The 25,190-nt window shown below is 40.2% G+C and overlaps 1 protein-coding gene across 1 annotated transcript in view; it reads right to left on the bottom strand.

The window, feature by feature from the left end:
- The window catches only part of camta1a (calmodulin binding transcription activator 1a), a 255,895-nt gene extending 232,284 nt beyond the window's left edge, over positions 1-23,611 (bottom strand). Inside the window, exons 1-3 of the mRNA XM_030768721.1 lie at positions 23,587-23,611; positions 19,728-19,829; positions 8,596-8,699 (exon numbers count right to left, since the gene is read on the bottom strand). Of these exons, the coding sequence (XP_030624581.1) occupies positions 8,596-8,699; positions 19,728-19,829; positions 23,587-23,611 (231 nt within the window). The remainder of the gene's footprint in view (positions 1-8,595; positions 8,700-19,727; positions 19,830-23,586) is intronic.
- Positions 23,612-25,190: the final 1,579 nt, after the last annotated feature.

Raw genomic sequence — 25,190 nt, 5'->3', positions numbered from 1 at the left:
ACGTTGAGTTAGAGAAGAAGCTCTCCAGAAAAAAAGAGAGATCTGAAAACTCCTAACAAAATATTTAAGCAGATACTGAAAAAACTAGGAACAAGGTCTATGTTGAAAGTTAACTGGGGAAAGACATTTCAGTGAAAGACATAATAATGACAGCAAAACTCCATAGTTTTCATTGTTCAGAAGACAACAGGCAACAACCATAAATCATTAAATGATTCTGTGTCAGTTTTCATGGACAGTGTTTTCATGGGTTTAAGAGAGAATAATTTCATAAACTAGGTAACTTTTTATTTTGTAAGCGCTGTATAAATTTCAAGCAAGTCTAGACCAGGCGCGTGTAGTTTGTATTGCCTCTGAGAGGAAACCAATTCCTTCAATAATTAATCCAGCCCAAGATCCATCAATCACTTCAGTTCTGAGAGGCAAGGAGACAGATACCAATCCCATTTATTTCAAGGAGGAGGAGAGCAACAGAGGTATGGATTACATATCGCATGGGCTCACTAGGCCAGCAGACTCTATGAAATGGAATAATGCATCAGCCTGCAGCGTGTGTGGCTTGGCTCCCCTGCCATTTGATCCAGCGAGCTGAGAACACAACAGCATTTACTCTCCCTATCATGCAAATGTTAGATGCACAACAACGCTCATTGAGAGAAGCCCAAGAATCTAAGACTGAGGCAGCAATAAGAGTTTCACACTCTCTTTACCTGGTAAATAAACTAAAAGTCTGTTTCCATACAAGCACACAAAAGCCTGACCCAGCAGCTCAATAAAAAAGGTAGAAATCTATTTCTCCATCCCTGAATAACTTTGCACCTCACTGGACGCATACGGGAAAAAGGAGGAAAGACAGAAGAGGAGGAGAGGGAAAAGACAGGATTGTGGAGAGGAGGGGGGAGAGGAATAAAAATCGAAAACACAAGCTGGGTTCAATTTAGAAGTTCCCACAGGAGGTGGATTGACCTGTGTGTGCTACAATAGAGGTCAGGCAATTTTGAATAGGCACCCTTGTCATCAGAGTGTACAGGGGACCCCTGCCTTAGAGCTGCACATCCACGGGAAAATTGAAAGGTCCTTGTAGCATTCAGGACCTCTGAATGACCCACAGGTAGGTTCTCATCACAAACAATGGCAACTGAGCCTGGGCAACACAACAGACCCCCAGCTGTGGGCAATGGCAACAGTTATGAATACCAGAATCTAAAAGGCCACAACTTTTTTTCCACCCTAACTCTGCGCTGGTTATTCTTCAGATTGGCTAGCCTACTTAAAAGCCAAGAGACATGTAAACATCTTCTGTGATGTACTGCTCTGCTTATCGACATTAAATTGCAGTGAGTCCCAAGACAAACATGGTGAAGATCACTGGGTCTCCAGTGAATCACTGAGAAATAGTGTTTGTGCTCTCATGACTATCTCAGTCTGAGCAGAGATGGTAATTAAGCACCATACAGTGATTTAGACTTTTCATTAACAAAGCTCTGCATTTAGGAGAGAGCCCAAATGGCCTTCTAAGGATTTGTCATATACATAATTCATAGTCATTCTCATCAACAACAGAAATCAGTATATCACCTTTAAATAATGGAAAAGGTGCCTGATATATGAAGGTATGGTAGTACTTTGAATAATCCCTGTATGCTGAAGAAGCGAAAACAAACAAACATACAAATGCACAAAGGACAAAGGGTTGGTGTGCAAATAAAAAAAAAAATGCATATTTAAGCAAAGATACCCCAAAGAAGGATATGGTATTTGCACTTTACTCTCAAATCCGACATTTGAGGAAATCGCCAGCTTCACCTGAGAGGGACTGAAGCACTGCGATTCAAATTCCGAGCATGCATTGGACACCTGTTCGTAAAAATGTTAAGGCACTTCTTTCAGAGAAAACAAACAAGCAAACATGACCTTTAATTTCCACTGATTGCCCCAGAGAAGCTAATGAATGTCTCGGCAAACACAGACGATTCAGACTGAGTAATTCTAATTACGCACAGTCGAGAGGGAGGTCCCATTTATGTGTTCAAATGAAGATAAACATTTAATCAGGAGGAGACTTGGGTTCGATTAGGTGAGATTTACCAAAGAGTGACCGAGACAGGGGGAAAAAAAAGAGGAGACACTTTTGTTTATGCAATCAGTAAAATAAACTACACCGAGTCTATAAAGTTTTACACAAAGGTCTCTTTGAGGGAAACAGTTCAAATATGTTAATCAAAATCATTCTAATCCATAAAAGAAAGCTGTAATCCAGGCAAACGTTCTAATTAGGTCAGCTATTCTGGAGGGATTCAGTGGCCTCAGTGTAAGAAACTGTCAAGCTTGGTGAAAAAAAAAAAAGACAGGAAAGAGAAAAAGCATCTCTGACGCCAAAATGGATGCATCAACATATGAGCACTTTAACCATTTTGCACTGGAGGGACATCCCAGCCAAGTAAAATCTGCTGTCCGCAAGTGCAGTATAAAGCGGCCTCTGCCGACACCTAGAACATATTCATTTTCTGAAAGAAAATACTAATGGTTGGGAGATCAGAAGTAGTATTCGACAACGTTGAGAATTTCACTGCATTTACTGCAAGTAAAACACTGTATCACCGTGATTACAGTGCCGAACAATGCTATAGTACACACCATGCTCAAGCTCAAACCCACCGAGGCTTTTCACTTGATTTTCATGAGAAAGAGAATGCTCTTTCAAAACAAGCTTCCTGGGAGAAACAAAAGAGTAACTTTCAACATGAAACTGACACACTACAATGAGATTCCATGAAACAAAAATGAGTGTGTACAGTGAACCCGCCCTTTGTTCTTTTGTCGTTCGTTCACACTTCTATTCAATCAAGGGATAAAACTAGTGATTACTCTCACAAAGAAACAAGAATGAATGAAAGATGAGGATCTGATTGAAGAAAGCTCGTGAAACACTGACTCAATGATTGAAGTGGAGATTCCAAAAGAATGACAGCAGGGAGTTGAAAAAGACAAGAAACAGTAGATAAAGAGTTAAAAGAAAAACTGAACATTTTATGAGAGGATGAAAAAGATGAAGGAGTCAAGATGGCATTAATGATTTCTTTGCTTCAATAACTCATACTTTAAATGTAATTCCAAAAATCAACATCAGTAATCTGTTGCATGTTACATGCATCAGTTGATAATTACTCAAATACTATGCTCTACAACTACAAGGCGAGGTGTTCTGGGGAAAGCTTCAGCTGTACCAATCAAGGGGGGGGGGGGGGGGGGCTCTCCCTTTCCTACTTTGGGCTTTAGTCCAGTTAGTGTTCGCCTCAGGGAGAAACAGGAGGTTTCAACCGCCTACTGCTTTGCTCTCCCTCCCTCTTTCACAGCCCTGTTAATTTTTTCCATAGCTCCTGACCCGGTCGCTAAACCCACCTTTCCCAGAGCAAGGAGGACGCAACGCAAGGTTTCAGGATCAGAGAAGGCAAAACAGTGAGCTCCTATAATATCGCAATGACAAGTGTCTCCTTTGGTTGCTTTTTACAACACCAACATTGTAAAGGCCAATTTTCAACCAAACATTTGTTAGTCACAGTTGTGAGACACCATCTTGGTAGATTAGGCCTAAGAGTTTCCTTTCATTGGCAGGCACTTCAAATCTTATACAGTGATAAAATTGCTACTCCAACAGCTACTATTTGAGATGGCTCCAAAACACATGAGTCGTCCATACCCACGTGTCCATCTCTCTTTAGAAAATCAGGCCTGCGACTAAAAAGACCCATTCTTGCAGATTCAGTGCCTCAAGAGCTACTTATCATTCTAAGCATCTCCTCCACGCAATCTCACGTATAATACAGAACACATACAACATATTCGTTCTGATTCCTGAAACACTGTGATATCCCCAATTCAAACGAGAGGGTATTCGATCTAATTCATCAAACTGCAAGTTCATATAAATTGGAGCTCTATATTGTAATCAATAGCACAATAGCTCCTTGGGGTGCTTCAGAGGCAGTCATTTCAACAGCACAAGCAAACGCAGATGAATATTCCTCTTGGTAACTGCTCAGTAATGGGTTTTCACTCTCAGGTAGCTCACCTCTCCTGAGAGGTATTGGATTGTCTCTGATTCGGTGGAAGGGATGCAGTCATTCCTGTTTCACTTAGCCAAAACTTCTCCCTTTTCCCTACACCCCATGTCCCCTGAAACCGGAGCCCTCTCTCTGAAGCCACCGGACATGACTGTAACTGGAAGATTCCGATCTCCCTGCCAACGACTTCCCCCAGCTCCTCAAGGGCTGTGTGTGTCCACTTCGGCTCCCCACACGGAACAGAGGCATATTGCATGCAGGCACCATGCCGTGCCAGTGCCGGGCAGAGAGGATTATTCCTGATGACAAGGCATTAAATGTGTAGCAGCCTGTTGTGGAGCTGAGCTGATGCTCTTTCATTTCCCAGTTCAGCTCCAGTTCAGAGCCAGCCCTCAACTGACAAGATTTTAGTTGACCACCACTCATTAGGGCCTGTGTGTCACACCAGCTTAATTTCCCTCCTCTTTCCACTTACTAGAGACTCCCTGCTGGAGACCAGTGCTTTTTTCAGACTTCTGACTGGTGCGATGACATTTTTCAACACGGCAGATGTCCCGTGTCACTCCCTCAAAAAGCTCTTTTTGAAATCTCCTCTTACAGTTCCACTCGTATTGTACCGATCATTATGCAGAGCTGTGCTCTTGGTTCCTTCAATACAACCATACAGATGGAGCACTTCTAAAGAGAACAGAGCCAGTTTCATTGTAATGGAAGAGGTGTTCCTAGAAATGGCAGTGGTGTGAAGAAGTTATTCTGAAACACACCTCGACCAGAAATACCAGAGATACTAGAGATATAACTGGGTCTGTTTGATCTTGAGGAGGTGGTGGATTAATACCTTTTCTACTGGTTGTCCACCTTTAAAAAAAAAACATAGATGGATACCAGCTGGAAAAGACCCAAGGGGGAATCTAGGGTGCTTTTTGGTTTGACTCATCAACATGTTAGTCCTCACATGGAGATCTAATCTAAAGTGTCATCACACAGTCAACAAACATTAAAATCAGATGGTCTGAGCTAATGTAATAATAAACAATAAAATGAGAGTACTGCATTCAGACTGATATATTGTGGTTTCGCTTTTAACAGTTTCTTTTTACAAGGAATTTGTAATAGTTTTAAATTGCTATAACTTGCCTATCAATATCAGTTATTAGATTTAGTGGATATTATAAAATTGGCAGGTTTAGAATCTTACCATGCTTCGTCATTGTTTTTAGAGCCTATTCTTTCAGACAAATGGTTATAGTGCTGTGGATGCAGCCACTAAATGAGTTGTTAAGCCATGGCCCAGATTTCCACCTAATCTAACTCTGACAATTTAAAAGCAAAGCGTGCAGGGTGTATACATATCTCTCCCAATAACCCCCCCCCCCCCCAATTCTCCTTCTGCTTTCTCTTGCATTTTGATCAGACTGGTTTATCTAATTTTCCAGTAAACGCTTGAAATGTATTCCTGCGCACTTTCTCTCCATAAACGAACACGAGGGAATTGAGAAAATGGAAGAGGAACTGATAGATCGACATCTGCAATTCTCCCCGTCTCCTTCACACCTCTAGTAACTCCAAGTGGCGAGACAGACCGCTCCCCTATGCAAGCCTCTCCACACTGGACTAGCGCCTTGACCTCCCACCACTGTTTGTACACTCTGAGCAGCAATAATCTGATCTCATTTAGATTCCACACGAATACAGACCCATGGCCAAACACACAGCAAAAATTCCTTCAGAGACTCTGAGGACCTCTTTGTAGAAAAACATAAGAAAAAAAACCCCACTCTCTATCACTTAGAATTATGCCTTGACTTTAGGTTTGCACAACAGACCAACAGATTCAAAGATACATAACTCTAAAAGACAAATCTTCATGCATGCGACTGACACAGCAGTGGACGGCCAGTCTAAAGTAGTTTGGGATCCCATGTTTAATGAGCAACGACCCTTCCCCTCTTCAGAAATGTTTTGAGTTTCAGCCACAGAGAAAAACAAGGGGGGGCATTAGGCATGCAGGACGAATATGCACAGAATAAATGAGGTGTCACTTTCGGTAAGAGTCACACAATCAGCGGCAACGAGAGACTCCTTAATCCTTCTCAGTCTGTCATCACTGAGTCACTCCAGCCCTGGTGTCTGCTTGGCACACATGAAAGAGAAATGCCCTTGATTTTGGGGAAGGTTGCCGTCCCTCCTTCGCCACTGAATAGGCCGTCCTCATGCTTCAGGAATTAGCCATGCCTCTGTGCTCAGGCTGCAGAGCAAACCTGGTCTGAGCATCGAAGTTGACGCTAATCCAAAGAGCGCTTGACAACGTATTAAGCGGCATTTAAAGTGATGCTAGAAACACTATTGGGTTTCCTTCTTTTTTTTTATGATGCGTCCATCGTGATTTAATTTCTGTAATAAATGACTTGACATACCGTACAAAGCTGTAGCCAACAGCATTTCACTTCAACAAGTGCAGACACTATCAAATCAATTTCAGTGAAAAACATTAATTAATTTAGACTGCAAGCACAACACTGCAGGTCAAACAAGTTACGACATCAGCCCCAATTAGAAACATGCTGACTGTTACGATATGAGAGAGAAGAAATTAAGTCAACTGTATTCCGTACGGTCAAAAACTTCAAAAGGACAGAGGCCATCTCAGTTTTCCTTCATTTTATTTTAAGTCAATTTTAACAGGCAGTTAATGAATATTTTTTCAACATATTTTTTAAAATGAATAAAAAATTACAGTAGTTTATGCCTCGTTCAATTAATTAATCAACAAAGTCAAGTGCAGCCAATGAAACTCAAAACTCAAACCATATCTAACCACTTTATAAGGCTATCTTCAATAAACCACCATTTTCCTTCCTCTTCTACTGTGAAACTGGTGCTTTTAACAGTGTAATACAGAGTGACTGGGTCTGCTATGGAGGTGAAATTGTTGTCATAAAATGTGGAAATAGCTAAGACATAGATAAAAAATGACTACAGATTTCTGCCTAAATCTTATCAGTGTCATTCATTTGTCTACAGAGTTTTTCACACATGAAACCTGTCACTCCAACAACAGGGCACTACAAAGTAACTGAGTTTTATTCATAACTTTACATTTAAGAGAGCAGCATCTGCGATTTGTTGAAGGGGCCTTTTGGCGGCGCTGGAACCGATGCACCGGTGACATGAGTTATGTCAAAGGCTTTGGCAGCCATTACGATCTCTCAGAGCTGGGGAGCAAGTGGTCAACCTACCGCAATGCTTAATACCACCTGACTCCAGCAACCTCAACAGGAGGATGGAAGTGACTTTAAAGAAAGCAAGGATGCCATTTAAAACACCTACAATTATTTATATAAAAAGTTTATAAAGGAAACTCTGTCTCCTCTCCTCTGATGATACACCTGTTTGTCACTTGACCGTACCTGCGTTTGACTGGCGTCGACCGTATTAAAAATGTGATGCCGTCACACAGTAAAGTTCATGAATTTCCTTAGAGGTCCTCTGCAGTAGCAGCCAGTTAAAGTCCCTGCAGCTTTTTTGTAACTAAATAAACTCAATCTCCCAGCGTGCCCATGTAGAGAGAGAGCTGAACCACCACAACAGTTTGAACATGAACGACAAATAAAATGTGAAAATCAAGCAAGACATTGTCTCATTTCCATTAAATGATAAAGTAGCCGGACCGAAAAGAAATGAGCTAATTTAAAAGAACTGCCCTATAGGTCAAGGACAAGCAGAGCAAACTGCTTGTGTGATATTTATTTTTTTTCTCCCCCACACTGACACACAAATAAAAACATTTTGCGTTTTCATTTTCAGCACCGAAATCTAAAACCCCGTTATCTATTCTTATTTGTTTGATCCATTACATTAGAAATACCTTTAGGGTTCTATACAATATACTTAAAATACATATTTATGTGCATGCGGCTAGCTCTGTGTGCTTGTTAGATAGCACTGTAGACTGTTGCTGCAGACCGCTAAATTCCTATACCAGTCAACAAATATCAAAACACAACAACCATTTTCAGCAGAATGGAATTTTAACAGTGCCACAGACCATTATCTGTTAGTGTGGATATATTTACATGTGCTATGTCTGTTTGACCTTCATTACCTGGCAATTACAAAAACAAGTTATATATTGAAACAGCCAGTGTTGTAAATTCACAATTTATACGTTCGCCGTTCTGCAGTAATATATATACGCTGAGAAATACACAGTATTTATTAACCAAAACATGTAGCTGTCAACAAGTTTCAGTGTGTTAAATGTGTTGTTGTACACTGCATGGGTGGTTTTAATCATTCTGCAGAAAACAGGAATATGGAAAAATGGGTGGATGATCAACCTCTAGGATATATGTACCCACCCTTTTATATATAGTGTGAGCACTGATGTCCTCAGAAAACATGCCAGTGAAAAGATTGTGAACTCCAATGTCTGCTCCATCATTATAAGGTCAAAATTCTTCCTTGCATAACATTAGCATAAGAAAACGAGACAGATGGCCTCCCATGTAGCAGGAGGAAGTGACCTTACCTCATTTGTGTTCCACCTGTGTCTCTCTTTTGGCAACGAGGAGCATTTTGGTAGACATTCAAGCAGCTTTTTAGGCAGGTATATTTTCAAATGTCCATGTTCATCTGCATCAAAAAAAAAAAACAATATATATTCAGATTGACGTTTGCAATCTCCACATATAAGTGTGACTGTGAATGTGTGAGAATGTGTATAAAAATGCATATAACATCTGTCACACAAGAACAAATAAGTGAGTTAATCCTTTACAGACCCACAGAAAACATTCAGCCTGAAAAACATGCATTCAGATACCCTGAACACACATTAAATGGGTGATGGTCGGCTACACAAAACTTGTCGAAATGTACCACGGTTTTCTGGTCACAGTCCGGCAAGTTTTCGCTGCAGCGGAAAGAAAAAAGGAAATGCTCAATGTCTATTTGCTTCTCAGACAACGACTGCCTGCACCAAAGTGAAATTACCCGCTGAGGTAAAAATTCTGAAATAACTTCAGACCACACTGCTCTTCTTAAATAAGCAAGAACATAGCTATAGGCTACCCATTTCTAAGCGCTGTAGAATAGAAAATGAACACAATCTGTATTTTGTTGTAGGCTATGCGATTGTCCATGTCAAAGTTATATCACAGCCTGTGCGTAGTTCTATACATTGCAATAACCACAAGCAGAAAATTGTTTCGTTCCCCATTTACACCGAATCAAGCATTTTGGCGCTCACAGACGTGTCGTTACACCCCTGACCGCATGCAAAAACTCAAGAAAATGTATATGCCCAAATAAATTGAAGTTATAATTCTGTAAGGTCTACCTCTTGATATATAAAACCCTGGCTTGACGCCATGCATCCACCCAGTCTGAACTGGGCCCCACTCCATTTCTCAGAGCAGAATTAGGGCTATATTTGCATCCAAATCTGAAAACTAGAGGCATGTGTCTTGATGCCCAGAACTATTACTGGTGTGAAACTTCAGTGGTATAAAGTTGAAAAGCTCATCAGACTCTGTATTTTTGGAGAATGTTCATTTCTGAGGGCTGGGGAAAACTGATGGGCGACTTTATTAAGACTTTAACAACCCAATAAAGTCCAAAGCCACTGTGATCCTGACTGCAAGCTGTAATGGTAAAATGCTCAAAAGAACAAATGCCAGTGAAGAAGAAAAGAAAAGGGGAATACAATTTGTTCAGAGAGCAATTAAGGCAAGGCTATATATCAGGCTCTCTCCTATTCTTTCCCTGTCCGTCCCCTTCTCTGCTTGCAAAGGGCTTGGCAGTCCAGTCAAATCACTGCCATTTACTCTCATTGTCCTAGTGCAGAATTTCTAAATTACAATGATATTGTCTACGAGTGTGAATTGCGTCCAATTATAAACACCTTGTTACTATCGTCTGCCGATTATGCATTCGTCTCTCACTAGTACCCACTCACATAACATTCACATCCAATTCCAATAAAAAACCTCAAGAGGATAGCAAGTGTGTGGCAAAGAAAGACACACTTGGAGACACACACACAGACAGTGCAGACACAGACACATTCATTGCTATACAGGGGACAAGGGATGGAAAAAATCTCTCTTCCATGTCCAAACTAATGTTACAAGCAAAATAATGCATGAAAATGTTAAATATCATAAATTCATGTTATTTTCTTTAAATCTGCACTATCCATACAACCAAAAACCTTACTTGAGAGCCACACATATTGCTGTATAAAGTATGGGCATAATATGCCTTTTGGAGGCCATATTTATGCTGAATATATCCTATTCTGTAAAAAGTAATTGGGTCCAAGGGAGAACTCGGACAGAGAATGAGGAGTTTGCCATTCAAAACACACGAAAACAAAGTTTCGTTGAGGCAAATTTTAGTCTAAACACAGACACAGCTGTGCAATTTACATATAAAATTAGCCTCGCCTTCTAACAGTCAAACGGCTTATCATAAACGCGGGTTTCAACACCATGCCAGTCATGATGACATAACCACTGAATAAAGAGATGAAGGACAGCTGTTTCACTTTGAAAAATAAAACAGACAGTCTTTAATTTATTTTACTAGTAAAGCAAAGAGAAAGAATTCAAATATGCATGAAATAGTCCAAACTGTTGGCAAATGCTAAAAATTATATATATAAAAAAAAGGCACATTTCTGAGTGGGTTTCCATCCAATTACCTGCTATCTTAGTCATAACTTTTTATATCGCTCGGACGATATTTTGGAATAATCTAAAACAAGACCCAAAAAACCCATACAGATGAGTCAAATGTGACAAAATGCATCTGAGTCATAGGAAGAAATGTTGTCACTATTTTGATGATATAATTTGGAAATAACGACGCATTCAAACCAGTCATTTTCATGTGTATACCAATGCCTATGAATATGCTTAAAAGCTTCTTAGCAAATCAGTGTAATTTTCTCTTTCTTTGAGCTAATGTGCTTACACTTCACAGCTTTTCCATACCGCAGCTCACGTCATCAGTGACATATCAAGTCACATCTGCTGAATCCAATTACTTCATTTCCAGCTCTTACTGTTTGTATTACACAGTGGGCAATTTATGCAAAAATAAAATTATCTTAGCATGAGGGCCAGTTTCCTTTGTCAATTTGCACTCATTCCAATAGACACAATGGAAAATAACATACAAAAAAGAGAGGAAAATGACAAGGCAAATGAAGTGATAACGGTTTTTCGAGTAATCTAGAAGGCTACATTTTCTCTCCGTGGCGACAGAGACCTCCAGACAAAAATGCACAGCAGTCTTGTTGTGTTGTCTTTACTCCCGTCTCAGTTGTCAGAGAATCTACTCAGATATTGCAAACATTTGTATGTGTCACAGAAGAACCTGTCATCTGTTTAGACTGCAAAAATATGGTCCTAAATGAAAAATCATATTATCATTTTCCTGTGTTTGCTTTCCATTTTTCACTGACAACCAAAGATTATTTCCTACCAATGAAAATAAGTATAAATACAACTTATCATTGTCTATAGAATATTGTCTGTTTTTTTTGTTTCTTTTTTCTTTTTTTTGTTACTCTCATGGCTGTACTATGGGGGGGGGGGGATGCTTTAATCTGAGGGCTGTGTATCTTAGAGAATGGTTTGCAGGACACAAAAACTGATTTGTTACCCGCTCCAGTGTGGACCTCAACAAATAATAGACTTTCTTTCCAGAACATTCATGACACCAAAATGGGTTTCAGCCAAAAAACATTGGCTTTCACTTTTCCTCCTGTCTGTGTAACACTACCATAGCCCATGGCTGAAAGTTACCTAGATCGACACAGGTTTTACCGCTTATTCAAGGGCTGCAGCTATGGTTCTTTTTTGTAATCTTTTTGCCATTACCTGCTCCCAATTCAAAGGATTCAAGAAAGCCCAAAAGTTTTTTTTGTTAAGCTTGTGGCTATATAACAAAAACTTTCTGTCTCTTGGAAAGTTCTGCAAAGTAGCTTGAGATCTTTTCACTTTAAATGGCAGCGCTAATGTGGCCCCATAAGGATTCTATTGGGAATGCCAATGGGAATAGCCATCTATCATTCATTCAAGGTGGATTATTAGAATCACATTAACATCAAACTATGCATGCCAGCTAATGTTAAGTTAATGGGCAGTAAGCCTGGAGTATGGGTGGTGTAATAACAATAGACTGGAGCAGAGGGTGGGCGTGGATTTAAGGGGTGTTGACTGAGGAGAAAAGAAGAAGAATGAGAAGAGGTGGGACAGGAAAAGAATATAACACAGATGTTTAGTCTAATCCCAGCCTGAAGCCAAACACTAACGAAGAGTTTACTGCTACCTGATCTGAGCGTGAAAGATCAGCAGAATGATTTGCACTTTTTTTTTTTTTTTTTATTGGGGTTCTGAGATAAGGCTGAAGAATGAGGCGTTCGCTGCACGCGACAGATCACCTCAATGGAGACTGGGCTTGTGTAAATCTCTGTTACAGTAGGGAGCAGATCCGGTATCTGTAATGATTTGCTTCGCTCAATTAACATTTCCATAGAGCACCTGCACTCAGATAACAACAACGTACTTCGGCATCAACAGAAGCAAACAGGACAGAGGTGTGCAATCTGGGTAAACAAAAGTCAATGGAGAGAAAAGAGAGAGGGGAACAAAGCAAAACAAAAAATGTGCTTCATTGAACTGATAATGACCCGTATGTAGTGTACGTGTAGTCAACAGTTGTGTATTCAGAAGCAAACAACATTGGAGGGAAATGCCATTAAGAACAGACTGTGGCAGATATGTGGACAGATTTTGAAATTAAGACACTGTCTATCAATACTACTATTAATACTGGTATTTAAGCCCAGAATTAAGAAAGATGTCAGCAGCTTCATAAAAAGCAAAGTCTGTATCTTTTCAGTGTTGTACACCTTTTGCATAACAATCCAGCAGTAATTCACAACAAGAGAAAAAACATATGGTTCTTTTCTACCTGGAAAGAGACATTTACAGTATTTTTTTTTTGTTTGTGGTAGTAAGCTAAATAGCCTATACTCTCAGCATAAAATTCCAGACCCATAACATTATACTTTAAGATGAATAGTGCGGTTGCTATGGCAAAGCTTCTCCTGGGTGAGGGCTGAGAGCTTGTGCAAGGGTTATGGTTGTCTCAAGACAAGCCTGCTCACAAATCAGATGGTCCGGGATGGGCCAGCTCAGTCTAGTGAGCAGTCATGGCACACACACACAACGCTGTATGCTCTCAGCAATCAATCCTGAACAGCCACACGCTCGCCTTGTGAATCTTACAATGAAGCACTGCAACTGATCAATACTAACTAAAACATTCACTAAGACGCGCCCAGTGATGACATCATCAACCCCCTCACTCTTCGGTTTGTCTGGAGTGCAAAATGAAAGCCTGTGTGCATTTAATATACTCTCTGTGCACAAGCATGCATGTGTGTATATGTATTTGGTCTTCTACTGCTTAAGACTTCTGCTTAAGATCTTATTTTTAATATCACAGTTCAAGCTTGGATTATGTTGTATGCTGTTTGAGCTATTAAAGCTATTAAACATGTTAACAGCAAAACATTTCTATTTGAAAATTTTGCTTGCAATGATACAGTTTGCTGACTGCTGTGAGAAGATGAGTAGATACGACAGTTTTTCTCTGCACTACAAATGAGTTGGGACATAAACTCACAGACACTTAATGCAAAATACATGGGGAAAGAAACTGAGCCTGACAGGACACGTTAAGCAAACAAACCTTTTTTTTTAAGCATTCTTAATCAACATAAACAACACTAACATTCACAAAAGCAACCATAAAATACAGAGGACTCTAGAGTCATAAGATTTTTGCAGGGTAAGACATGCCAATTCTCTGGTTTGTAATAGATACCATAATATAAACAAAGGAGCATTCAACAATCAGATTTCATTTGATTGGCAGTTAATCAAAAAGGTCTCATAATAACAAAGCATTCTAAAATTCTTCCCTGAGCACAACTCTACCACAGGAGACAGGGATATACTGCCCTTCCTTCAGATTAAACATACGTGACTGCTGCTCTGTACTCAACCTGACAATATGACTGTATGCACAAACAGACTTCTTTGATAAAGAAAGAGCAGGCGACATACATTAAAAACATAAGCTACTTACTTATTACAGATTAAGAATCGAAACAAGTTAGAACGTCACCCAAAGGACAGATCAAATCGAATTTCTGAGAACTAAATAACGAACATTACGTGGGTAAAATGAGATGACGTGACTTTTGGAGAATGAGAAAAAAAATTGACACTGGCTGGAGTTGAAATAAAGGTGGATGGAGTCGTATCTAATGACCCAGATGGAGCGTCTGAGGTATCTGCTGAGTGAGTTCCATTATTACTATATTTTCCACTTTGCTCCTGTGGATATGGGCCATACTTACAACTGTGCCCAAGCTAGTCTCCACCACCCTCTAGGTTCTTTATTTTCTTGGCTAAACAGCAATGACATTGTGGACATTAACATAATTCAGTCTCCCTACCAGTAAAAAACAATTTAGTCGTCAGATACTAAAGTGCAAGGCAGGCTGAAACAGGAGCCTCTTATATTAGAACATGTGCTGTGCTGAGCAGAGCTGGGGTGCAGCCAATTACTGGCCCAGTCCTGATCAGGAGAGAGAGCAACTCACTGGCCAACTCTGGGAGTGAGTGAGGGTGGCGAAGGAGTGAAATACAGTAAAAGAGAGAGAGTAGAGAGAGGGGGAGAAAGAGAGAGAGAGAGAGAGAGAGAGAGAGAGGACAGGGATTTTCTGCTGTTTTCTGTCATCCAGTCAGAAGGGGATTCTCTCATTAGACAGAGCAGGTAGGTCAAGACCACCAATACATTAGTTGAGTCTGACATAGCAGAGCCTACAGACACACATCACAAGGCAGGTTCAGCACTTCTTCTCCTTGTTTTATCCAACCGGGGGGAAAAAACAGACCATATTCCTCCACTGACAAACTGCTGAGAGCAAATTTCCCTTGACATGCTGCGTCCTTCTCCACCAATAAGCTCACTGTGATCCCTTGCAATAAGCCAGTTTGCTGTTTATTGTTTCAGGGATGCTGAATGCAGCTCGAATCCACATCAGTCTATCCATTCGCTGTCAGAGCCAAAACTCTGCAGCTACTTTATGCGCTCTTTTGGTGGGGAGCATAAAGTGTGTAAAGTGTATCTGACCACAGGGTGGAAGGGGGGAAATATATTTCAGTGGGCAGAGGACTGCTGATCCTCAGATTATCTCTGATGCCTCTCCTCAAGGAGACTGTTTAGGGGCTTTGACAATATCAGTCATGCTAGCTTGCTCCATTCTTACCCTGGAGGCAAGAGTGGCTCATGAAACTTAAGAGGGCTGACAAAAACAAATCTCAAATCAATATCTTCTCTCTCTCTCTCCCCATCCCTCTATCTCTCTCTCCCCATCCCTCTCTCTCTCTCTCTCTCTCTCTCTCTCTCTCTTTCTCAGTCTCTCTCTCTGTCTCTCTCTCTCTGCCCATCCTTCTCTCTCTCTCTCTCTCTCTCTCTCTCTCTCTGCATGTGTGTGTGTGTCTGTGTGTGTGTGCTCATTCAGTGAATGACACTTTTCACTTCTAATTGTTGTTTCTCAGGGTAGTTCAGCAGTGACACCACTGCACCACAAACATTCATCAAACATCCCCTCAATTCATGCAACACTTCAGTTTGTTCTCTCAAGCACAAGTGCCATATTAGACAACACAAAACATTAAGAATACATGTCACTTCACACTCTAGCACTGTTTATATACAGCAGCTCATATACCAAGATCAGGCTTAGGACTAAATGTCAATATTTACTAATACAATATTGACTTTTGTGTCCATGCATATTGCTACATAATACAAGTGACTGTCTGAGGACAAGTAGCATGCTGAGTTCACACACACACACACACACACACACACACACACACACAGAAGAGCCTCTAAGGGAAAAAGTTGCTCCACAGGCTGAAAACAAAGTCAACTGATGTCTGAGAAGAAAGCAGCCACAGTCTCAATTTCAGCGCGAGTGTTGAATGATTCAATACTAATTCAACATAGATACACCTCCAGTGACTAAAGGCCAGAGATTCCACCAGCAACTGCATCAATGCCAGCTCATATACTGGAGAGATAAAGACATGAAGTTTTGGAAACAATACTTTGATTATTAGAAAATATAAGCCAATCCAGAAAACACCCTCTGATGGAATAACTTAAGATCTCTTCTTGGAATTTAGCTAGTCTGTTATCAAAATCATCTGTTATCACATCAAAAATTTCAGGCTCTCTGTAACGCCTGAAGGCAGTGTCGACGTGAAGGTAATCAGCCACAGAGGTTTTGATCCTCAGCGTCACAGCTTAGCTGAGTTTTGACTCCAGCCTGATGGGCTGTTGGCTTTCCACAGGCTGGGCAGCTGTCTACATTTAAGTCTGAAAGCAAATATTCTTTGGTGCATTTGAAAGGAATAAAATGGTGATCCTTGATCTCCATAGCCAAACTGTAAAATGCTGAAAAAAGCATTGGTTAAACTAAGGTTTGACCATGCTTGTACTGTAATTTGACATAAAGTATAGCTAGTGTAAGAGTAGCTTACCATGGCAGAGCTAAATAAAGCTTTCAGGCAGAGCAATCATACAGAGCTCGATTTTGGATAAAAGCCCACAGAGGGGGGAAAATACACCTTTCTCAAAACACGCATGCACCTTGGAAGCTCTGGACACGGCTGCCATGGATACAGTTCTCTGTCGTAATACATGTAATAAGCACATCCCTCCAGCTTTGAGCAACGTGTACGCAAGCAGAGAAATCAAGGCAAGCAAACACAGCAGTTTTCCCCCACATGCAAACAGTCATGCCATTTTCACATTTTAAAACACAAGCAAATAATGGAAAGAGGGAAAATAAACAGGCATGGAGGTAATAGACAAACTAACAGTCATGTTTTGTAGTTAGACTTCACTCTCTGAAAACCACCCTCTTCATTAAATCAAACCTTCCATTAAGTGAAGTCTATTTCAGCATGCAATTCCCAAATCTAAGTGATTATGTTAATTAGAATAATGTAAGCAGATACTGATCATTACCGCAACATTTAATCATGTATCCAGGCATTTCTTTCAACAGACACTTTCCTGGACCTACACATTTATACCAGTCAGTATCTTTATTAGCCTATAGATTCAGTGAGTATCCTCACTACACAGCACATTTGACTCAGTCACCAGAATGAGAGGGAGAGGCGGAGAGAGAGAGGGAGGGAAAAATATTTGATTGAAACAGGGTAGCAAAACAGCCATTTAAAAACAACAACAACAACAACAACAAAAAACAACAACAACAATGGCTGGCAAAATCACATGCCAACAATCACAGGCAATCAGTGTGGTGAGCCGTTGTGAGAGAGGTGGGGAAATAGGGAGTTCATCTAAGATGATAAGGTTTGAGCTTCCACGAAGGGCCTTGTCTAAATAAAGTCCAAGCATTTCATCAAAAACTACCCCCAGACTTCCACCCAGAAACCTTCATTCCTAAACCCAGACCAGGTCACCCACATTATCTCTAGTAATCCGCCCAAGATTGTCCTGATTTGTTCATCTGCTTTACAAGATCTCTCTGATTACACTGAGCACCTTGATTAAAGCTGTCTCTCCAAATCCACATGGTCACAAGCATTAAGATTCATCTGTGGACGTCATTATCTTTGTGCTATATGAAAACAAGGCCTGATTAAAAGCCACAGTCGTACAGCTTTACCTTTACCTTGACTACCTCAAAGGGCAAAGGGAAGAGAATATTTATATAGAACAGAAGGCAGTAAACTTTATTTTAAAAATAGCATAATATTGGCAAATGAAATACTATAAACTTTAGCGCAGGATAGCGTTTAAGAGTAATTTGGACCATTTTATTTGGATATCCAGAAAGAGCTGTGTAAGATTTAGCTACCATCAATAATGACCTCACCTACACAGCTTTCTTCAGTTGGTTTATAACTCAGTTGATTAACAAACAAAGCACTATTTGTTTTTAACCTTGTAGCAGTTAACACTTTTGCCCACAGTAAATTAATCATTAAGACTTCCAGACTTTAAGACTTAAAGCAGGCTTGTCTGCGCTCTGTATTAAGGGGCAGACTTAGGCTAAATGGAAGAGCTTGGAATAATCCAAATCAGGAATTCAAGCAAAATCACCCAGTGAAGTGCCTGCAACAAAATGCTCTGGAAAAAAATGAGTCCTTATGTGTTCCCAGCCCCAGCCAAGACTACCCATCCATGAAAATCCCATCTTTGGGAGAGAGGAGGTGATGACCTGTACACACGCGCACACACATGCATGCAAGCACACACAGACACAGACACACACACGCACACACACACACACACACAGCAGACAGTAAAGGACACACAGTCAGATCCCCTCTAAAGCCCTTTCCCTTTATCCTTATCATAACTACTCCCACAATTACTCACATGAGTGGTTTACCTGCTTCTGCCAAAGTAGCCTGCATTTTACTAGCCTATTGATATGAAAACCTCCATGCAACACACATTAAATGGGTTGATAAGCACATGCATAGACAGTGGTAACATCACACACCAGTATGTCAAAGCGTACAACAGACGGAGAAAAGTACCCATACCTAATAATTGTCACTGCTTTAAGAGGAAGGGGGGGGGGGGTCCACTTAAAGTAGAATTCTCAAGCTAACTGCAAAAAACAGCCCTACAACTTACATTGCAATATAGTATTCATTAAAAGAAAATACACATGCTATGCTTTGAAGCTGCAAAGACTGTTCAATGGAAACAGCATAACGAGAAGATGGCATAACAAGGAGACGGAACCGATTTAACTCCCTTAGCAAAATTACACCAAGCACAAGCACACTTAATTACTCAGATCAACAAAGTCTTCCGAAGTGGTAGGAGCACAGCTACAGCACTTATTAAGCATGAAAACAGTGCCACTTCTTGAGCGCCCGGTGTTATGCACAAACACAGAAGCATACATTAATAAATGTAGCAGATTTAAATGTGGCAAATAGCTTTTCCTTTTCCAGTGCTCTGAAGGAATAAAATATGCTTGCATTTTGCTCTGGAAACAAAAAAGAAAGAAAGAGAGAAAAAAAGAAAGAAGGAAAGAAAGAAAGAAAGAAAGAAAGACAGAAAGAAAGAAAGAAAGAAAGAAAGAAAGAAAGAAAGAAAGAAAGAAAGAAAGAAGTAATACGTAACCTAAACAAACTGTTTCAGCACAAAATGACACTGTGATAGATGATTAGCTCTGGGCTTCTGGGGTTGTGAACGATGGGTATCAAGAAGAGTTTCTAAAGGTCATTGTGGAGTGTAAGGCATCAGGGTTGAGTGTGGTCCTAACAGTTTTAGTCTCATCCACAATCACTCTTACTCAGTGACAACACCTCTGATATTGACAGCATTCTCCTGTCAGCCACACACTTCAATCACCAGAGAAAGCACTGAGAAAAAAGTCCCAGTGGAGAGAATAGAACGACAAATGAAATAAAGAGGTAAATAAATGAATTGATGGATGAATAATTGATCAGCCAGCTAGTGGCTGCTTCGAGCAATGCCACAGATGCAATATTAATAACCAACTCTTACTGTTCATCTCTGTGTCATCACTGACACTCTTAGGGGCAGCATGGGCAGCATAACACACAGATGATCTGTACATTCGATCCGGATTACGGATTTTCTTCAGTCCTTCAGGGGGCAGAGAGAGAGTAGAGAAAGTCCAGGAAAGCAGCACACGACTGACTGTACAGTAACTCAGCACTTTTCAACTTTACCCCCTCCCCCCTCCCCCATGCACATTACAAGAGCTTAACCGAATGTTTATCAGGGTTAAAAATGAAAGGTCTGGAGACACCCCCCCCTCCCCCTCCCAGAATCAAGGCCATGCATCCCAAACCCCAAACATCCCATTCATCTCCATGCTGAGAACCTCTCTTACCAACAGTCTCCAAGGCTCAGCCCCCCAAATGCCCCCACCCCCACCCCATGAATCCTTGCCCCTTTTATCAAGCGCTTTCAGAGGTGCATTTACAGGGATTACTTTGGCCTAAGGTGCTCCCTTGTGGAGCGGAAATGCACAATTTCATTTGAGAGCAGGGGTGTGAATAAAGCTTTGAGGCACTGTAAAAAAAAAAAAAAAAAAAAGTAGAGCCTCTCGTCTCAAATTGAGCGAGCATCCATGTTCTCATTAGCTGAGGGATATTGTGACAAAGCACAGCAGCTTATTTTAAAAAAGAGTTACAATAGCAAAAAGAAAACTCTTAGTAATCCTTGTAAAAGCAACTTTACCAACAGGACCCATATATTTAATTTTGGTCATTACAAAAAATTTTACTCATTCAAAAAAAAAACAAAAAAAACAAAAAGGTTTTGCTGTTTGATGAGTGGAAAAGCAAATTTGTGGATCAGAATATGCAATAGAGACAAATGGAGCAATGATGTGGGGAAAAAGGGCCAGATTTATTCCAATTGATTAAGCGTGTTGTGCCAGACATTCTGCTGGTGTGTTTGTTTTTTCTCACCTCAGTGTTGCTATTGCCACTGCCAGTGCCAGAGTAAAATGCTTTGGAGCAAATGCCCTACATAAGTAGTGAAGCTCCCTGTAATCAAGCTCATTGTGGCCTTGTGTTTGACTTGATTTAGTCCACACTCAGGCTGACTGTACGGGTGAAATGGATGAAAGAAGCTTTCTTAAGCAGGTGAGGCTGGTTAAAGAACTGATTAATCTTTGCTTTACAAAAAGGAGTTACATTTCCAGCTATCCCCCTACCTCTCTAATTCAGTTAATGCAAAACACTTCTCGTCCAAAATAGACGAGCAAAAGGAGATTCAGAGCTATGGAGATATCCTTCAAATGTCATCTTCTTACCAAATAGTCTAGTTCAGTCAATTATAGTTGCACTTAATTAGTATCCACTCTGGGTAAGGCTATAGTCCTGCCTCTGCCTCTACTACTTCTCAATCAGTCTGACAACAGTCTTAAAGGTTGAATGCCAACATCTGTCCATTCTAGGTTGTATCATTCACAACTAGCCAATTAGATGGCACGATAAACTTACACTTAAAAAAAAACATTCACTTAACTGTGAGTCTACTTGACAGCCTCCAGGTTATAACCCCGTCCACAACCTTGTCTACGTTATTAGAAAAGGCAAACAGAGATGGACAGAGCCAAGGAAATCCAAAGATGAGAGGGGTCAATTTACGGAACAGCAGAGCACGATGGGGCGCGGGAGACATAACTCATGTTTTTGTATCTGCCTCCAGCTAAGAACAGCCTGTCCTTATGTGAAAAAAAAAATTCTGCCAAAATCTGAAGCCCTGGAGAAAACAGCTCTATACAACAGCTTTAACGCGTCAAGGACAAAAGGTTACGGGACAGACTTGAGTCTACAGAGTGCTACACCATAGTGTCAAACAGTACACAAACATTACACAATAGTCTCACTACACAGCACCTATACCAGGGATTATATCCTGGGCCTAAGAGAGAGAAATTATACTGTGGGTGAAACTGGACACCAAGCCTAGACTGTGGAGCACATGCTGTGCTCATGTGGAAGTGTATCACAAGCTCCTCCTCCACACATTGACCTCACAAGAACGCCAAAAATAGCTCAACCTGCTCTGCAATGGGAGTCTCAGTTGAGGTTTTCTAAAAAGCTCTTGGCAACTGAAAAGCAATGAGAAGAAAAGGACTGGCGTGGCATACGCTGTGGTGCTTTGTTAATGTTACAGGCTTGTCTACATTTGTAAAAAGACTCAAACTAGTCGTAGTACCATAAGCTTAAGAGTTACTTTCAAAACAAACAAAGATGTCCCTTAATTCTAATGCCATCAGATGACATGATCCTCATAGCAAAAAAGTGTTTACAAAGGTGACGATCATAAATACAGCTCAATATCACCCCCCTGTGGAACTACACGTGTTCCAATCCGTTATTTATCCTTATTTTAGTCTGAGGTAGACTAGGATATCATCTAAGACAGAATTACAATTCACACTGTTTAAGGATGGAATGTCAGTAAAAGTAGAATCCTTCTCACATGGTATTTGACAAGAAAACTGAAACATTACAAAGAGTGACTTAAACACTAAAACTTGTGATAAAGCATATGCCCACTCCTTGGCATTGTCACAATTTCTTTTTTTCGCCAACTTATTGCCTCAGTGCAAGCTTATTTGTTGATTACTGAATATTAAACAATATTTTCCACTCTCTGCTTAAGGCGATCCTATGGATTCTAGTTAATTGCTGTCAAGATTTTTCAACCGTATTCAAAAAGTTTCTCCATCTCAATGACTCCACCTTGTGGTGTGATGGCGACCAGAGTGCCTCGTATTAATTTAACATATAAACGAGGTTTCACTGATTTAATTATACCATTATTCTGAAAATTAATAACAATAATAATAATAATAATATTATTATTAATAATAACAATATAATTTAGTGTTCTTGTCAAATCCAAAAAGAACCTTGTAATAGGCTACGTAAGGTCAGACTTTGATGGAATACACTTTTATAACAGAAATATGTCGGTCATATTTCTCTTCCTAATTAATTGAAGCCGAATCATAACTGGATGTTATCTCAGAGTTTGTGGAATCACTGATCGTATTCCCTTTGCGAGACATTCACCAAGTTATTCTCGTAGCTCATTTGTGCAACTAAAATATTAGCAAATGTTGTTCATGCCCCATCACTACATTATAACAAAACTAAAGGTTTTCATATATCTTTCAGATTGCTGCGTTTAACTTCATATTCACATACCACACTTGGTATTTCGGAATCATTCACTACCAATGATTGTACAACGGCACGAAAGATCAACACTTTTGACATGTCTTTAACTGATATTGAACAGCCTGAATATCTCAGACGCTGAAAGACTGTACTAGAAATCTCATGAGTCGACGGGTAAAATATAGTGTTCAAAAATATCTTTTCTTTAAACCCTTCAATAATGGCCAAAGCTGGAGAGACTATTCGTTTCAAGACAATTTAGCGCAAACCGCAATCTAGCAAACTCTATTTCCAGAACCAACTATAGAAAATTGTATCCAACCAAGAAACATTGATAAGAGAGAAGTTGGTTTTTGGCTGTGCAATGTTGTCACTAAGTTAGCACCTTGGTTGGCAAGCAGTTTTACTAAAATTATGAGATAATTAGAGTGGAAATAAAGGTTTTGCCCTCTCAGTCATGCTGACGCTTATTTTCCTTGTTTTTAAATATATGATGCACGTTGCTGGCTAGCTACCATTACTGGCTAGGGTAATGTCTCCGTATTAAAATCACGAGTATGTCATTGTAAATATTAAAGCACTTTAATTTCAAAAACTGTGCACATCTCAAGTAGCCTGTCTCCCCCATATATTTCTTAATTTTTTAATCCCATAGTTGTCACACTAATAAAATAATTCCGATGTTTCTCTCTTACCTTCCGGCTTGTTTTCGGCAGCCATTTCCCCTCCGCGCGCCACATCCTCCTCCTCTTCACGACCGTGGGTACCACGCGCGTGCACGGTGAGGACAGCACGAGGAGGGACTCGCGAGGCAACAGCGAGTCCAACCAAAGCACACTTATCATTGGCTGGCAGGCGATGACTGACCATGGAATTCTAAAATGGTTTGCAAGTTCCACCAAAATATCCTCCCTTTTAATGTGTCTCTAATCACCATTGGTCCATATGTGAAGTTTAGCTACACCTAAAGAAGAAATTAACCAATCTGGAATGTGCACGCTTGCGATTTGTGTACTTGCAAGAGTAAGACAAAATGTGTGGACTTTTCTGAACAGCATTCACTACCTAAAGCCGGCATGGCTGTTATGATAGAAGGATAGACATTTTGTATGATAAATTGTCAACAAATAATCCAGAAAACATGATTCAGTGTTTCAGCAGTTACACTCTCCATAAGCTAAAAAGAGGCTGTATGTACATCAAATAATTGCACGGAGCGTAGCCTGTGTGAAGTGTCTCATGCAGCAAGCAACTTTTGTTTCATCACAAGACAAGCCCTGGAATGTAGCACAACTTATGTTTCAAAGAAAGGAATTTCAGTTTTATCGGTGTAAGCAATGGTCTGTTTGATAGACAGAAACTTGAAAGCGCATCAAAGTGTGCGTTAGGTATCAGTCCTATGCACTGTATTGTGAAAAATGAAGATATTGGTGATAATCACTCGCCAAAGGTGAACAAAGATTTTTTTCATCAACGGAATTGCGAAATGTCTGAAGTACGTATTGGAGAATTATGTTCGGTGTTTGTGTGAGATCTTGAATGAAACTGTTAATCATACCGTGTCGTGTCATACCATAATCATACAATACGTAAATTAAGTAAGTAGGACAATTATGTCATTTCGCAATGCCACGTTAGTGAATTTAAAAATGTGCGCGAGAGCCTTGTGGCGCCTCATCCGTTGTTATGCAATGGTGCTGAAAGGACAGCTCCGTTTATCGCTGTGGTGTCAAAAACGGATGTGGAGAGAGGACAACAGAGAGAGAGAGAGAGAGAGGTAAAAAGTAAAACGGGAAAGTGGGATAGATTTAATTGGAAGCCATAGTTTAGAAGTTTCGAGTCGCGATATTTACGTTTTGAATTCTGAAATATATAGGGGAGCTAAGCTTAGAAATAGAGGCTTTGAACCGTTCCAGCAGCTATTTTTAAACAGCGGCCTGTCCATATGGACAAGTGCATAAACTTCGCCCAGTTTAATTGCTTGAAAAAATCGAGCTTAATGCTACATTTATGAATATGTAAGTCGCATAATACATTTGCAGATTAATGAACATTCGTTAATTGCACTGGGCTCATAGATAATGGATTAAATGTTTCTTTGCCCCTGGCGAAAACCGACCATGAAATACCATCATTAAAATATGATTTTACTGCTTGCACTCGATTGATAATACGTAAGCGCTCTCCAAAAACCTGACCTCTCGTTGCCGGCAGAAAAGGCACAACCTTATAAATAAAACACATACGCTACCAGACTGACGGGCTTACACACACACATGCACACACACACACACACACA

Source organism: Chanos chanos, chromosome 3, assembly GCF_902362185.1.
Source record: "Chanos chanos chromosome 3, fChaCha1.1, whole genome shotgun sequence".
NCBI classification, from domain to species: domain Eukaryota; kingdom Metazoa; phylum Chordata; class Actinopteri; order Gonorynchiformes; family Chanidae; genus Chanos; species Chanos chanos.
This window is presented reverse-complemented; position numbering and strand designations above follow the sequence as displayed.